This window comes from Peromyscus californicus, unplaced genomic scaffold (genome assembly GCF_007827085.1).
Source record: "Peromyscus californicus insignis strain IS unplaced genomic scaffold, ASM782708v3 Scaffold_10__1_contigs__length_136768540, whole genome shotgun sequence".
NCBI lineage: Eukaryota > Metazoa > Chordata > Mammalia > Rodentia > Cricetidae > Peromyscus > Peromyscus californicus.
In genome coordinates this window covers 28,170,292-28,188,080 of record NW_026294391.1, presented here as the reverse complement: position 1 = coordinate 28,188,080, position 17,789 = coordinate 28,170,292, and the positions used below count along the sequence as shown (strand labels likewise).

Sequence of the window (17,789 nt, the reverse complement as noted above, 5' to 3'; positions counted from 1 at the left end):
AGGAACCACATGATCCCTCTCTCCTCTTCCTTTTAAGACGTCACGTACAATGGCAAGAAGCACCACCTCCTTCGGGTCCTATAGTCCAAGGTAATTAGCAGAGCAAATACTACTACAAAAACCAATAACCCAGAGTCATATATGTTTTATTCACAACAAAAGAAGATTTGAGAAAATAAGAGTAAGCTTTTGTCTCCTAGATTTTTGAGGTAATGCCACTTAATTATTACTGTATTTCTTAACTTGAGTGAGGCAGACCAAGAGACATCTGATGAATCACCTTTTCATTCATAAACCCCTGCTCATATCTTTCATCACTTTTATACTCCTAGAATAATAACAGAGAAACAGTACTTGATGGGCCTGCATTATCAGATGCTATTGGAAAGGTCTAGATAAGAGTGCTGAACCATCTATTAGTATTCTGCATGCAAACCCTTCTCTATAACCCAGAGTCATCTGTATCCTGGCAACCCTCAAAATTTCATTCTCATTGAATTGGTAGATCTTTATCAAAATATAATTATAGCCTTAATTTGAAAGATAAATTTTGATTGCCAGTGCCATGCCCAAAGGAAGAAATAATCAGGTGGGAGAGTGCTTAGGCACAATTGTTAACCATATAATCAATGTCATGAATCATCCATTCCTAAAGCACGTGCGTGTGTGCGCACACACACACACACACACACACACACACACACACACACACTCAACACCATCAACAACAACAACAAAATTTGGGGGAAAGTTGTGAGGCATAGAGTAATCAGGAGGAAAATCCTTGAGGTACCAGACTTAACCTTTGCTCATCTTCTCATGATGTCAAGCTCCAGTCATCTGTTCCTACGTGGAGGTATTTGGTGAAGGGCTATGCCACATATTTTGCTTTCTATAGACGCTCATAGTGGCCCAACCTTGAACAGGAAGTAACTTAGCTTACAAACTCTCATGAGTCAAGTTCCCTGGAAATAGACCTTGATACAAACATTAGTGTGGAGGAATCTTGTTAGGAAATGCTCTCTGGGTCAACAACTGTAAAGAAACTGGATGAAATGGGACTGGACACAAAAAGAAGTCATAACAAAATCTTGGACTAGTTTTCCAGGAAACATGGAACTGTTTGGAAGTGAGATGGTTCTGCAGAGTTGTCCTAAACTGAGATAAAATGATCGGGCCTTTATAGACTTGTACTGACCAGTCAATATTTGGGAAAGGGCATGATCTTGGGTGAAGTGATTTTCTTCAGTGGAGGAAATGCTTAGAGAAGGACTCAGGTGTGACCCATCAGCTACCTGCATTCACGTCTGATGATTGAGTGACTGTGGTATAGGTGCTTGAGTCTTGTTGAAGAGAGGGAAATTGGATAGTGTTTCCAAGTAGCCTTGCACCTCCATTGACTATAGTGACTCTGGAATCTGGGGGAAATAACCTGAACAGGACCACACATGAAATGAACCATGAAAGAAGCTCTATCTCCTGAGACAGCAAGGGCTTCCAATGTGCATGCTAAGTTCCCTCACAGTGTGTGATTTTTCTCTGGGAGATCAGAACTAGTCCCACCTTCTCATTCAGTTAGTGCACTCCCAACTTTCTAAAACTGTGATTTGCTGGAGAGTTGGTACTGTTTATCTCTTTCACTGCTAAAGTCGTCAAGAACCTGAGACTAGATAGGTCATGGGACTAAAGAAAAGCCTACTACTACTACTCTGCTAAAGGAATGTAGCAATAAAATGACTCCTAATGACATATTGCTATTTCCATAGGTCAGTGCACTGTTCAGCCTTCATCAGAGAAGCTTCTTCTTGTCGTATATGGGAACTAACACAGAGACCCACAACTGGACAATGTGTAAAGTGAGCAACTTTTACTCATTTTTAAGTGGGATGTCTTCATCAACCCCTTCCTGCTAAGGCTCATGGATCTATGTGAAAGAGGAGGTGGAAAAACTGTGAGAGCCAACAGCAGTTGATGACTCTAAGAACATAGTGTCTTCCAGACATAATATGGCTGATACATACACGAACTCAAAACCTGCACAAGGGCAAGCTAGATAAAAAAAATCCCAGCATAGAGAAGGTAAAGTGTATAGAAAACCCTACCCCTAACCAAGAAATTATTTGCAATCAATACCTTCCAGGAAAATCAGTTTTCTTCAATGAAGTATCACTGTATATATCAATCACATTCCAGGGCAGGGCCTATGCCCAGGAGTAGTTGCCCAACACAAAACAGACTCCATGATTGTTTTTGTTTGTGCTTTTTCTTTCTTTGTACTTATTGGGGTTTGTCTTGAATTTCATTTTTATTATATTGCTCTTTGTTTTTGAGAGAAAAAATAAAAAAAATGAGGTTGAGTGGGTAAGGAGGTGGGGAGGACCTAGAAAGAGATGGGGGAGGGGAAATAATATGATCAAAATAAACTATGAAAAAATTTAAATAATAAAAATCATATATTTAATGTACACATGCGTGTGCCTGAGTGTATACGTGTGCACTTCATATGTGCAAGTACCTGCAAAGCCAGGAGATAGCATTGGATCTGCTGGAACTGAAGTTACAGTAAATTATGAATCTCTCTCTATATGGGTGCTAGCAACTGAACCCAGGTCCTCTACACGAGCAGCAAGTGCTCTTAATCTCCAAGTCATCTCTCTAGGCCCCTGTCATGTCTTTGAAGATGGATACCTTTGAGACATGAGAGGAGGCAAGAGAGCAGAAGTCACACACTTCAGCTCCTTTCTTTGGGCTTCCGTGCTATAAATGGTTCATTAGTTTGGGGATGGAGAAAGCACCAAGCATGCATAATGGTCTTACTTCACTGAGTAGAATGAATGGATTTTATTTTATATACTTTGAAATGTACAGTAAACTCTTCCCGAGACCTTTGGAAAACCTTGAATTTGTAAATCCAGAGGTCTCACCTCTGTGGCAATCTGTTTCCATGCCCCTAGTATTTATGGCCTCAATTAATCCCTTCTCCTGGACGTGGCACTTGCCTCTTTCCATTGTGAAAACTAGCCATGTGTTCAATCAGAAGGCCTAGCAGCTTCTGCCTCTATATTCTTGGGGACCCTGAGCTGTAAGGTAAGTCATCCAGCTACCCTGGATGAATCAGCTGGGGAGAGAGAATCCCTGAAACTGCATAGAAAAAGGGACAGAAGCATAGTCAGCTGGGCATCTCATGGGAATCTAGCCCTCAAGTGACATGCCATCTGACCTGCCACCTGAAAGCCTAGCCAGAATGGCTGGCTAAGTTCATCCCAGACTGTAGAATTCAACACCAACGGATAAGCAGCTAGCTATTGCTCAAGCCAATAAGGCTTGGGGTGATTTCTCATACAATAGTAAAAAGAAGAACCCCAAATAGCAGCAATCTCAAGGTCAAGTACCCACCCACCATGTCCATTCACTACCCTTCAACATCACAACAGTCTTTTCTCATTCAATGGACCCTTCTCACAAATAAACAGATTTTGGGTTCTCTCAGAATAGTAACTGCATACACAATGATGACTAGATCAAAAGTGTTGAAAAAAAGAAAGGAAGGGAGAGAGGGAGGGGAAGGAGGAGAGAGGGGGAGGGAGGGAGGGAGGGAGGGGAGGGAGGGAGGAAGGGAGGAAGGAAGGAAGGAAGGAAGGAAGAAGGAAGGCAGGCAGGCAGGCAAGCCACACTATGCTGCTAGAGCTGGAGGTTGGGGGTTGGGCTTCTTCACTAAGTAGTTCAATACTTTGTGTTAATTTCATAGGCTTGGGGCTCAGAACCCCAGTTCAGAAAACTTACAAATGACTCTCTGCCACCCAGTTTCAAGGTCACTCACTAAAAGATGAGACTAAAAATGTTAAATCTTGAGTATCATGGTCTACACTAATTATACACCCCAGAAAGGACTGGACAAGAAATCCACCAGATCAGAGAGGACACATAGTAAAAGAAGTCAGAACTGTCCTGCTCAGAATCAAATTTACCATCTGTCACTTATTAAGCAAAAAACCTCTAGGAAGTCACTAGGTCTTTAATGCCTCCATTTCCTCACCTGTAAATGGGAATCATAACACTTCCTACTTCCTAAGATTATTGTGAAGATTGAATGAACTAATATTATATGTATACAGCATAGATAAATGCCTAGTTATTTTTTGCCTGACTGTAAATGATTGTACTGTAAGAATTGGGAAGAAATGTACATGGATTTTAAATCATATAAATAGCTCTTTTAGTGACTACACACTAGGAAAGGATGCCAGCTTTCAGAAACTATATCTTATATAATTGCTCTCTTAAGAGGGCAGGGTCAATATGGCATGGTAGGAAGAGTATGAGCCAAGAAATGTGGATCTAGGTTCTTACTACAGCCCTGCTTTAAACTAGCTACAGGATGCAGGAAAGGTTACCTAGAAAATGGGACTAATGACAGGGACTTTTGCCTAAAGATGCTGAACCCAGACAGTTTCTCTGAGAGCCTTTTGTTTCTACACCTTTCAAAATCTCTTTGAGGTGGAAAGGGAGGAGTGGAATTATCATCAATTTTAAGATGGAGCTCTGAACTGAATTTGGTCAAACTCAAAACACCAAAGCAGAGGTGAAGCGGGGAGGGGGTTCCTTTATGCAAGAGAATATATTAGTCATGCACAGACTGCACACAGACTATACATCCTAGGCCCTTGGCAGTTAGATGTGGTCATGTGATTGCCTTCTGGCCATGGACTTGGATGATGAGTGCCCCTTCCAGGGCAACCTTCCACAATCTCATTTTCTTCTGTTGCTGACTTGGGCAAAGGACCCAGCAGGGACTCCAAGTCTCCAGAGAATGGAAAAGCCACAAGAGGGACAAGATTAGGCTGCTTCTCACAGCAAATCCCAAAGCTGATTAGACTTTATTTATATAAGAATGTTGTGTTATCCATCTGAGGTTTAGGGTTTATGTGTTGCCTTCCTTGAATGATATGCTCTTTATGGGCCCCTAGTTAATTGCTAATTCAGCTTCTGATTTCAAGAAGAAACTGACCTTCAACCTAAGACCAAGAGATCATTGATTTTTTATTTGTTACAGGTTGAGCCAAACCAATGATACAGACTTGAGAAATCTGAATTCCAACTCCCTGTCTCTTAACCCTCTACATCTAAGCCTCTACTCTTCTAAGCTGGCCAAAGGAGGCTGCCCACACACTGGCCCACTGGGCTGCATTTAGTTGTAATTTGTCCTATGTGTTTCTTTAGGGAGTTAAACATGAGAGCTTTAAGGGAAACCAGTTGTTGTTTGCAAGACACTATGAGAAGACCAGAAAGATGAATATCTCAGGTGTTCTGTTGTCTGGTCTCATCCTCTAGATCAAGATTGTTATCTTAATATTTCCCAAGGATTACAGTTATGACCTACAGAAAATTAAGGCAAAGTTTCAAAATCAACATTCACTTTGAAAGGAAAGAGAGAAATTGCCTGAGAGGTTATGGCTCCAACCTGGAGCCAGTGCTGGTCATTCACACCTTTGCTTTTTAATTTGTTTCTTTTGCTGTACATAAATGGCCATTTATATTTTTCAGCAATTACCAGCGAATTCTTGTAAAATAATTCCCATTATTCAACCATATCAGGAACACAGAGTCCATTTTATTTAAAGCTGGGATTTGCCACCCTTGCACCAAAGAAAAGTGACCATGGGAGAAATGGAGGCTTTTGAAAATAAATAATGGAAGAGGCCCAACAGGGTCACACAACCTAGGACTCCTAGAAGAGGACCTGGGCTTCCTCTTATCTGCCACCATTACTGAAAATTCCTCAGCCCCTTTCTGAATTCATTCCACATGGCTCTTGCCCCATTAGCTGAAGACAGACCCCCTCAGAAAGGCTGAGAACCTCTGGCACACCAGGAAAGAAAGGAGTGGTACCCTGGCTACACTATGAAGCTGGCATGATTTGAGTGCTACCTGGACCGTTGGTTCCCCTGTATTCAAAGCCCAACTCCTTTAAGGTGGGGGGAGTGGCCTGCTGGCTCCTGAAACACAGAGTAGGAAGCCCCATGTATAATGCTGGGTGCAACTCAGAGGGAATGTAAAGCCCAAATGTCCACGAATGGGGGCAGGGAAGAGATCCCTTTCCAGGTTCCCATCCTCCAATCCTGCAGCCCAGTTGCTCTGGGTCTCCCACAGGAAGGGATGAGGCTCGGCAGAGCTGCGGCCCTTTCACACAGACCAGCACTCCAGTCTCCCAGCCTTGACCTGAGCCTGGAGCCCGTGTGGCTCCACTCTCAGGTTATAGCTGGCAGTTCAAGTTTGGCTCCCACCAGGCGAATGGGAAGGGAGACCCCAGCCCTGGAATGGTGGGGTCAAAGCAAGCTGCATCTCCAGCCGCAGGGCTATTTTTAGATGTTGTTATCTTTGCCTTGCTCACATGCAGCTGCGAAAAACAAACTGGTGACCGAGGGGCACACAACTGCAAAATAGAAAACCCATAAAACAAGAGCTTCCAAACTCAAGAGCCTATCGCTATGACAGAACACTATTCCACAATGGCCAGATCTGCCTAGCCTTCCCCTGAGGGAGGCCAGTAGGGCTTTGCTCTTTTACTGCAAATGCATTCCTGGCTTGGTCCAGCTTTGGCTCACCAGCCAGCAAGGCTAATCAGCCAGGCAGCCATACTTCTGGCCACGGATGGTGACCTCCTGGGACAGGTATGCCAAGGGAGCAGAATCGATGGGGTTAACACTGCCACACACTGAAAAGCTCCAGCTCTCTCAGTTCTTTCCTCCAGCCCATCCTAACAGTTCCTCTGCCTTCCAGCGTCACAGCTCCATGACAGTGAAACCCCTGCACAGGCAAAATGTCACCCAACATTAAGTAGCAAAGCAGGAAAACAGGAGAGAACCCCAAGCGGGATCCCCGACTTCTCTCAGCGATTAGAGCACCCTCCGCCAAGGCCAAGCCTCAGGTCGCTCTTCCACTCACAGTGCCCTCAAGTCCCCATGTCCCCTTCAGGCAGCCCAACATCAGACACTGCAGCCTTTGCAGACCCCTCCACCCAGCCGCTAAGGGTCTGGACAGCAGCTTGGAAAAGTGGCGCCCCGCCCCAAAACCCGAGATGGGGGTAGGGGGTGGGGAGGCGGCGGCAAACTTCAAAGCTGCAGCTGCAATATGCTTTTTTAAAAATAATAATAAATGTCCCTCGAAAACCAACAGGGTTTCATTTGTCCCTCCAAGCTATGTGTGGTCCACCTTGACCGCCCGCTCACCCTCACTCAGCTCTGCCAAGGGGATCAGGCTCTCTCAGACCTCAGCCACGGGGATTTCCTCTCAGGCTAGCGCGCGGCTGGGCTGCCTGCCGTCCATGCCTCCTCCACCCCCAAGTTCATCCACAACCCAGAGGTGCGAAAAATTAGTTTAAAATTATGTCAATTGCCCATACCCCTTCCCCCCAAGCTGGTCCCCTCTCACACACACCCGCGTGGCCTGGGCTGCGAGTCATGGAGCATCCCGGGGGGTTGCGGTGGGGTGCCGCGCCGAGGCTAGCCTCCCCCGGCGTCCGCTCCGGCTCCGGCTCGGCCCTGGGCAAGCCGCCCGCGCATCTTTCACCAGGTGCAGAAATCCTACCGCCCGTGCGCCCTGGGCGCGCCGCCGGGCCCCGTGCCGGCTCCCCGGGAATGCGGCCGTCAGGTGAGGTAGGCATGCGTGCCGGCTCCGCAGCGAAGCAGCAGCTGGCTGGGGCGCTGGGCTGGGGATCTGCCTCTTCTCCCTCTCCCCGCAAAGGAGAGGCCTCTCGGGGGCGGGAGGGGGGCTTTCCAGCGCCTTGGTGCGTTACGACCGCATTCCCCCTTCCTTTTTTTTTTTTTTTCTTTTATCTTAGTTTCTCCTTCCGATGCAAGAAGAGAGATCTCAGGAATCCATGCCCAGTTCCAGTCTAACTCGGTCCGCAGGCAGAGAGAGAATTATGAATGGATGCTGCCTTCTGATGAGGAAGTCGACTGGGGAGGTCTCTGCGCACGGCGCGCTCCATCAAAGCAGGGGCATTGGCCCCTCCACTGCTTCAATGCTGCAGGCTGAGCCACCTAATTGACCACTGGGAAATCAGGTGCCAGGAGACCTGGGCGGGACGAAGCCCCGGGGCCACGCTGGGATCGAGCGCCTAGCCCGTGTAGACAGCTTCGATTTACAGCCCAGTGAATGGGGAGGACTGCGGCAGCCAAACCTCCCGGGCAGCAGGCAAGGCTGCACCAATGCTCCGCAGACAGCCGCCCGGCTCCGCGAACATCTCCGGTCTCCACTGGGCTAGAAAGAACCTGGCTAGAAAGAATCTGTCCCCTGCTGCCAGCCGCAGTGATCTGCAGGTCTCAGCCCCCAGCCTGAAACTCGGCGGCGCGCGGGAGTCGGCCTGTGCGCTTCCACGAGCTGGGGGTTGCGGAGGATCCCGGATCCGGATTTCTTGTACCTGTGCGATAGTGCGACCGCTGTGGCTGCGTGTTACCCATACCCAGAGTGGCAGCAGACTCTGCACATCACCAACAGGCTAGACCCACCGCGGCTGCTCAGCACCGCACCCCCGTGGCTCCCCTCTCACATCCCTGTCCCCAGCCTCTGGACATAGCAGAGGAATTGGAGAGGCCAACCATGGCAAGCCCACCTTCTAAAGCAAAAGGACTAAGATCAGCTATGGCATGTGCTGGCATGTAACATGGGTAGAGGGGCAGGAAAAAAATGTAACATTGCATCCCCTCCCCCCATTCATCTCTGGACTCTGAAGCCTCACATCTAGACACAACTCACTCTTCCCTGGCTTAAACACACTGCAAGGACAATGCCTTTGCAGCCGTGTATTAATCTCCAGGGAAGGATGATTTACTAGACCAGCTCCGAGGGTGAATCAGGATTAAAAACCATGACACTGTGTGCCCATGCCTTAGGCAGGCAGGTTCTATATATAACAAGCCAGTGCAGAAGGCAGAGTCATTTAGGGCCACTTAAAACAACGCTTATGAGATACAATCTAATATATAGCAAGGAGGAAACCAGTGAATGAAATTATCCAAAGATGCCTTGTGGAATGCCCGGTTTTGCTCATTTGTCTTGAGGCTTTTGAAACTCATTTAGGGGAAACTTGACTATTTTCTGACTGGGTTGTCTATTTGTAAATAGGGAGGTTGGTGCCCTGGGCAGATTTGCATGTATGAGCAAGATTCTGTCCATAAGGCCTTTAACTCCTGCATAATTCACAGTTGTGGTGAGGCACACATTTTACCAAGGTCACAAGAAATCACGGGGTACGCAGGAACCTTGAGTAAAGAATATTTCCTAATTGGCATTACTATGAATTAATGATTGTGGTCACATGAAGAATCACATTGAACCCAAGTTCGTCTGTGTTGGCAGCACTCCTCCAACCCTGCTCATGCCAAAAGGCTTGGAGGGCCTCCAGCAGCCAGCAAGGGCAGGGAATCTGGCAGGAGTTCCCATGGAAGACAGTGTCCAGGACAAGAAAGATAAGGGGAAGAGAAGGTGTAGCCACTTTCCCAGTGAGCCATGAACCCCAGAGTTTAAAGGGTGAGTAGGCAAAGGAAGGGGTGACTAGAGAGGAAGAGAGATGAGTCGGAGAAGCAGGAAGTCAGGATGGGGACAGGTCTCACATCAGAAGCTAGGGAATGACAGAGTTGCAGGATCACAGTGTGATCAAGAATGCCAATGCCTTAGGTGGCAGAGATATTATTGAGGAGGGCAGCCCTGGATCTGGGAAGCTTTGGGATAGTCTGGAGGAGAAGCTACTCATAGAAAGGTTGGGATGGATAGAAGAGAGGCACAGATTTTTTTTCTTTAGCCCTTCTACTTGAAGGACCAGCAACAGCAGCAGAATCAACAGATGGGGGGCATCAGAAATGATATCCACAAGCCCCAACCCAGACTTGCTGCATTACACTGAGGGTGAGGCTCAGTGGCCATCTGTCTTCATGGGAGCAAGCTCTCAGACCAACTTCAATGGGAGCAAGGCTCCGTCGTGTGTGAGCTCCAACTTCCCAGGTGTTGAGAATAGAATTTCTGTAAGGGTGAACAAAATGGCTACCTTCCACAGCAATCCTGGACAAGACTGCAGGTAGTTGATGGCCAAGTCACTAATCACACAGTTAAAGCAGATGAACTACTTGCTCTAGGTTTTCAGGGCTGCTTCATCAAGGGGGAACCTTGACAATGAGGAGTGCAGAATTGTAAATGGTGATGAAAATTGCCAGTTCTTTGCCCCTTCATATTGAAATGTCCAATACTTAGGTGGTTCTTAATAGTGGTAATGGAATTAATATGACCAGATTATTTAAATTTGAACAGGGTTTTAGCAAGTCTTACAGAGTAAATAAAACAAATATGAGCTTTGAACTCAGAAATACCAGAGTCTTTTTTTCTTTAGCTCTTTTTTAAAAAATAAGATCCTCAGAAAGAATCCTAGCTTCTATATCCATTAGCAAGTGCAGCTTTGGTTACATTCTTTAACTTCTCCATTATTTGGTTTTTTCACTTGTGACATGAATGTAAGAATATCTAATTTAGAGGAATGCTAAGAGAGTAAATAAAACAACAGTTATAAAGCACAGTGTTGGTGCCTGACATATAGCAAAAGCTCAGTGAAGGTAGAGCCTTCCTGTGTTTGAGGTCTTCCCATACAGTGCTCCTACTATATATGTTTCCCCTGGGGTTCCCATGATCTGTGCTGTGGTTAGGGTACCTGAGGTTTTCTATGGCTCAATGGTTCAAATGGAAGCACTTACTGTCAAGTATTATACTGACTGCTAGAAGAGACAGAGCAGGGACCAATGCCCTTTGGAGCTAACATTCTAAGGACTTAGTTTATACCCAAGTCCATGTGGGTGTCGTGCTTATTTTTATTGGAATACCAGGTCTCAGGAGAAAGAATTGCAAATGTGTCCTCCCTTAGACTAGTGAAGATCTACAGCAAGTTTTATCTGAAAAGGGCCAGACAGAAAGTATTTTAGGCATTGCAAGTCACATGGTCTCTGCTATAACCACTCTTGTCTGTTGTAGTAGCTCAAAAACAGCCAAAAAGAATGCATATGTTCCAAGAAATGTTTGTGTTATTCACAAAAACCAGAGAGTAGGTGGGATTTAGCCACAGACTCTCCTTTTTGAATCTCTGACTGACAGTGTGGCTCAAACACAATTCTTCTTTTTCACTGATTTGTTAATCCTAGGTAAAGTATAGTCCTTTTGCCAGCATGAGGTTGGAAACAGAAGAGGAACTGACCAATGGAACACTGGATGTGTGTCTCCAGGCACCACCCATAAAACTCCTACCCATTCCCTATTATATTCTTCTCTGCTGGCTGAACAGAGGCCTCATGGGGACAGTGGAGCCCCAAAATGGGTACTCAAATGACTAGACAATGACCTGCATTAAACTTAGCTAAGTGAAAAATAAGCTACCGAAATGTTGGAGATTTTATTCCAGAATTTGCCTACCTTGAGTAATTCATTTTCCTATCTCTTTAATCAGACGATAGAAAACACAATTTAATGCTTTGCTGATTACTTAGGGTCTTTATTAAGAAGGCTTATTATTGGTCTCTATGGTAACACATTTCTAAGACACTTTTTGGATTTCCAAGCTCGTGTTCTTTGATATTTAGTTCTTAGCTGTCATTCCTCTCACCCTCTTTCTAGTTCCTTCCCTAGAGTTGGAATCCACAGTGGGCCCAGTTCACCTCTCTCCCCACCATACATACACCCTCCTTATGTTTACCTGGAGCTACTTTCTGGCTTCAGTCTCTTTGGCTCTAAAACGAACCCATAGCTGGGTGACATCTGTCCACTAAAAAACTAATCGTCTGAGCAAGAGCCTTCAGGATGAAATGCACGGGCTCACTGACAACTCTTTATAGCCTTGAAAAACATCCTTCTCGGTAAGCTTTCGCTTATTTCAAGGCTTAGGGCTGTGTTCCAGAAAGCTAAAGTCATTGGAAGCTCAGCAGCTCTGAGAAAAACAGGCAATTCTGTATTGTCCAGCCTATGCACGTTCAAAGCTTTATTTCTTCCACCAGCTATGTTGGGGGATTCCATAGTACAGGCTCTACTTCTATCCCTTAACATTCATGGACTCCTTGATTTTTGAAATACTGCCTCTCTCCACATGCTGGCATATACATTTTTAAAACTCACCATTTCTGCTTAATTGAGTATTTCGTTGATGCCAACAGATCTTAGTTGGCACCTATTTTGTTGGAGCTGGGAAAATGGATTGTAAAATGCTACATAATTTCATCTAGTTCTAGAGGTGGTATATTATCTTCGTATTTATGGAGGACTTAGCAAGAAAATTCAGCCATGTGTTAGACCTGGAGTCTGAATTATAGTGAACAGTGAGAATGTGGTCTTCTCCCAGCACGAAATGGAAATCTGAAGAGGAATCAGTGAGGCCTGACCAAGAAGAGGGAGAACAGAGAAGACTCAGGGAGTCTAACTACCTTGACAGTCTCATTTTCAGGGTAAGGCTGTTTTTGAAAGAAAAAATAAGATCCAATTTAAAGATCTTCTGCTTTTTCTCCTAAAAAAACCCAAGAAGGGTAGAGATCATCTACCAGATTTTCTCTAGGTCTTTCATTCTGTCTATTATTCTATGAGACCTGGAGACCTAAATACCTTCCAAAGTAGTTTTCAATGGTCAGTATTTATTTATTCTCCACATTTCTGCTGAGTGTTCATAATTCACAACTATACACATAACTATCAGTGTCCATAAAGGCAGAAACATGTTCATATCTGGGTAAACTTTTTATCCCAAGCTGACCTTGTTGGTGACCACAGGGATCCCAATTCCAGCCCTATGCTTTCCCAGCACATCCACCTGCTCTTTGTGTTTTCCTAGAGCTACTTCCCAACCTTATTCTCTTTGGCTCTAAAATGTACTAAGACCCCAAATGGATACTCAGATTTGCCTCCTAGGCTTACTTCTCTGGAGCTATTGGATGTCCCCTTCATCGATATGGATGTTGCTAAACTTTACTTCTCATCTATTGTAGTCGCCGTCATTAGAACTGCTGCTGTCCCACCCCTGTTCGTAAGACATTGCCAAAATATAAAAATGGATCACTCATTCACAAAGAACTGTTGTTTATTCATACAAATTTTATACAACAACAAATGTTTTGTTTTGTTCTCCAGAGCAGGGGATTGAACCCTGGGCCTCACACATGCTAGTCAAGTGCTCTACCACTGATCTTTATCCTCAGCCCTTATCACAACAAATGCAAATTAATTTCAGGGCACAAATACCTAAGTTAGTATCTATATGGCTGCCTGAATAGATTTTCTTTCTCCAAATTCTCCAAACCATCTGGCATAAACTACTGTATTGTGACCTGTTAAAATAAGTAACAGCTGTGATAATCCCTCTGGATTTATAGCAAGCTATAAAACTTTGCATATACTAGCAATGCATATAAAATAATAAATAAAACCATTATCATTCTGTGCTGCTTTGGTGGGAATTATGATGATTTAGCCAAAATGGAACCCTATGGACTGCATCAGAGCAGAAGTATTAGGCAGAGGTTTTGTCCAACCTGGCTTCCTCTAGCCCCAAAAGACTAAGTTTGCTACTTGGAACTCCTGGTTATTTTCAAAAACCTTATCCAGTACAAATGCAATGCACCCTTTCTAAAAGGACATGATTACAGAGGCTTTCCCCAACTCCTATTATTTCAAAGTTTTTTTTATGCCAGTGGATTCCCCAGATACCCCACAGTATATCTATTCAGAGCACAAAAAAAGCTAAGCACAACTTAAAACATAAAATAATTTATAGCACAAAATCTAAGGGTTTTTTTCTAGTAGTTGTTAACTGTAAGTTATGTTTGCAAACACTGCCAAGATTCCAGGTTAAAAATATTTTATCGAAGTCATCTCTCAAATGTAAGTATCACATGGGTAAGACAGGCTGGTATCTGGCAGGGAAAGGGACAAAGCCACTTTGATTCTAAGCAAAAGATAGTTACCATGCCCACTGCACATGGATTTCACAAATGTAAGGAGACAAGGAGGGAAAGCAAGGAATGGCATGACTGACATGAGACGACTCTTCACGAGGTTCTGAACATTACACCATAATCTCATTTAGTCTTCCCAACAGCCCTATATAGGCCTTACTAATTATCATTCCTGTTCATGGTTGAGGAAACTGATGCTCAGAGAGATTAAGTAACTTGCCCAAGGGCATCCAGACAAGGTGGCAATGTAGAGTGGGAATTCAGTTCTATTTGATTCCCAAGTTCATTTTCGTTTCCCTTTACTCCACCTTTCTGGATATCTCTTCATCTGCTATGACCCATGGAAATTTCATGGGCAGTAGCCCATTGTCATGGCCGTGAGAAATGTCCACATCTTTCTTTCCTATTTGAATGCAAGCAGGAGATTCATTATTATCAGAAGAACTTGGGAGTTATTTTGATTTACATGTATGAAAACTTGCAGACAAGTTACTGGGTTGTTATGGTAGATTTCAGAAACAGTACTTTTTAGTTCTTCCCATCAACAGGTGGAGTCTGTTTCGGAGCAGGCTTATGACTTCATTTGACCAATGGAGTGCAATAGAAATTAGGTTGCACACATTCTGACCCTGAACCACAGGAGCCTTGGAATTCCTGCTAACTGTAGTTGCTAACAACTTCCTGCATCTCTACAAAGGAGTCAGGACAAGCCTTCTGAATGATGAGACAAGTGTGGCCCAGCACCACCACCACCCCACCAGACACACAGACACACACACACACACACACACACACACACACACACAGACACACACACAGACACACACACACACACACAGACACACACAGACACACACAGACACACACACACACACACAGACACACACACACACAGACACACACACACACAGACACACAGACACACACACACACACACACACACACAGACACACAGACACACACACACACACACACACACACACACACACACACACACACACACACACTTGTCTTGGATCACAGCCTGCTAGCCACCAGGCAAGTGCAGGAGTCCACCCTGGGTCACAAACCTTAGCTGACCCACTCCCGGTGCATAGGCATGCACTAAAGAATTTAACTGAGCCAAGCTCTCTCTAAGCAGAAAACCTACCTGTCAGGTCACAAAGAAACTCAGAACAAATGGCTAGCTGTGGTGCCTATTAACATACCAAAGTGTCTGCTTGGCCTCTAGACTCACTCAGTACCTGTGGCTCCTTTCAAGATTTCTCACCCTGCCCCCTACCCTAAACCTCTCCAGCCCAGAGGCTTCCCTTCCCTTCCCCCAGCTTCTCTTTCCTATAGAACCCTGCCATTTTGGCCATGTGCTCTCGTGGTTCTTCTCTTGGCTCCTCTCTTGGTCCTCTTAGGCCTCTCTCCCTTCTCTTCTCTTCCTCTCTCACTCTCCCCACCTCTTGTTCCTCTTGTGGCCTGGTTCAGTACTAGTCATGCTTAATCCACTGCTTTCTTTCTCTCTTCAAATGCCTCTGGCTGTACTTTTCCTGGTATCTACAATAAAAACCTTCTCCTCAACTACACCTAGGAGCGATCATATCCTCATTTTCATTCCCTAAGCATCAAAAGTATTGGAATGATAGGTTATGTGGAAAAAGCTAACTGATATAATTTTTCTAAAATAATCTCCTGGTCATAGCTTCAAACAGATACTAATGTTGAAATTATTGCTTTGAACAGGGCAATGATAAAGAAATGCATTATAAAACAAAAGACAAATCTTTCTGAAGACTAGAACTTTTGTCAAACCTCAAAACCTTCACCTCATCTCTGTATGACCCACCAATGTGCCAGTTCAGACACAGTACTGGAAACTGACCTCTCTCCTCTGCTCCTGTGTTTGCAAGGCTTATGTTCAATTACATAGTTTGAGGTAAGGAATCAGCAAGATGAGGGGGCCAGAGCCACCCTCGAGAAATAATTGGGGAAAAAAAGGAAGAGAACAGGTAATATATTCAAAGGCTACAAAAGCCAAAGCATAATCCAGGGAACTACAGATTGTGGAACAAGAAAAACTACAGCTTTGATTCTTTTCTTTTCCTCCTTTCTTTCTTTTCTTCCTTCTTTCTTTTTTTCTTTCTTTCTTTCTGTCTGTCTGTCTCGCTTTCTTTCTTTTTTTCAGAATTTTTTTCAGCTTTGTATTCAGCAGCCATAGCCATCTTCTTAAAGAGACAAGGGACTCAGAAACGCAGGTGGGAGAGAGGGAAAGAAATGTGTCCACCCTCCCCTTCCCACACACTTTGGAAACTTACAGATGGAGATGCTTGAACGGAAGGAAGGAATAATTATAAACTAAATTAGGGCCAAATTGAATTATCTCCGAAAGGAAGAAATAATGGCTACAACCAAGTACCGCGAGCCGTGGCTCTCAGCCTCAGCCGAACGCTAGAATTTCAACACCGTGAACGCAACTCCCAAGTCTGTGTGCTTAATCATGACGTTAATTACCAACTTTATTTAAGAGGAAAAATGGTCAGCATTTGGAGTTCCCATCAGTTTCAACAGAAGCTATGTCTTCTGAAGAAAATGCTGGTGGATAATGGATTAGTTGACTACTCAACTGTCCTAACATGTGGGTGCTTGGGCTTTTTTCTTACCAAATATGAGAGCCTTTGAACTTTTAATGATTTCATTTGTCTTTATCTAAATGCCCTCTAGTTAAACAAACACACAAATAATTATACAGGCGGTATTTCCATCTGTACATTGAAGGCAGTTTTCATTTGGTATTTACAATAATGCAGGAATTAATTCATTTAGTACATTTTTCTTCTTTGGGAAGGGGTGAAAAATGAAAAGGGGGGTCCCTTTCAGTTAACTCTGGCATAGTTTTATAAGGAGTGTAAAAAAAGAAATTAGAGAAAAGACTTTTGATTTGTGCCCCAAACAATTTTTTCTGCCTTTGCAATTAAATGGGTATTCTATGTTTCCCCCAAAGAAGGCATTTTACCAAGAGACTTCCTGAATCTTCAAAGGCCTGACTCCAGCAACATTTGCAGCCTTTCTTAGTTCAAGCCCTGAGCTTGCTTCGCTACTTTCTAGGAGCCAGCCAGATGGAATATATCTTAAAGCATTCTGGGGTGAGGACAGAGCACAGGGATAGGGAGGTGTTGGAGCAAGCATGCTGTGTTTGGGAATTGCAAGCAAATTTACATGGCTGAAAAAACAGGCTGATGCAAAGAGCTTCCATGATGCGTGCTTTATCATTCTGCAGTTTTTAAAAAAAGATATTAAGGGGAAAAATATTGAGTCTAAGAATTCCTCCAGCCAGCCAACAAAGGGTGCTGTTAGCCCGGGGCAGCTTCATGACTCCCCAGAAACAGGAGGCCCCTGTGAAATTTGGGGAGTCAGATGGTGGTATAAAGATGACTGATTGTAGAAAGGTGACAGGTGGGGTTTTTTGTTTGTTGGTAGTTGCAAGAACTGAAAGAATAGCTGCAATCATACCATCTACTTTTTATGTTGCCCGGAGACATTATAATCCCTCCCAGCATCTTCGCCAGAGTACTAAAGTTAGAAAATTAGCCGGGCGATGGTGGCGCATGCCTTTAATCCCAGCACTCAGGAGGCAGAGCCAGGCGGATCTCTGTGAGTTCGAGGCCAGCCTGGGCTACCAAGTGAGTTCCAGGAAAGGCGCAAAGCTACACAGAGAAACCCTGTCTCGAAAGACCAAAAAAAAAAAAAAAAAAAAGAAAAAAAAAAAGAAAATTAGAGAACAAGCTGTCTTCTTTCATGTCGCTGAAAACACCATCTCTTCATGCTGAC

At 44.4% G+C, this 17,789-nt stretch overlaps 1 protein-coding gene across 4 annotated transcripts in view; it reads right to left on the bottom strand.

The window, feature by feature from the left end:
* The window catches only part of Nhs (NHS actin remodeling regulator), a 342,196-nt gene that overhangs the window by 74,157 nt on the left and 250,250 nt on the right, over nucleotides 1-17,789 (bottom strand). The window contains exon 1 of one of the 4 annotated variants that reach the window (XM_052721185.1): nucleotides 7,438-10,335. The exons of the other annotated variants lie outside the window; for them this stretch is intronic. Within the exon in view, the coding sequence (XP_052577145.1) occupies nucleotides 7,438-7,663 (226 nt within the window). The 5' untranslated portion in view covers nucleotides 7,664-10,335. Of the gene's footprint in view, nucleotides 1-7,437; nucleotides 10,336-17,789 lie in introns of those variants that run through there. 4 annotated transcript variants of the gene reach the window in all.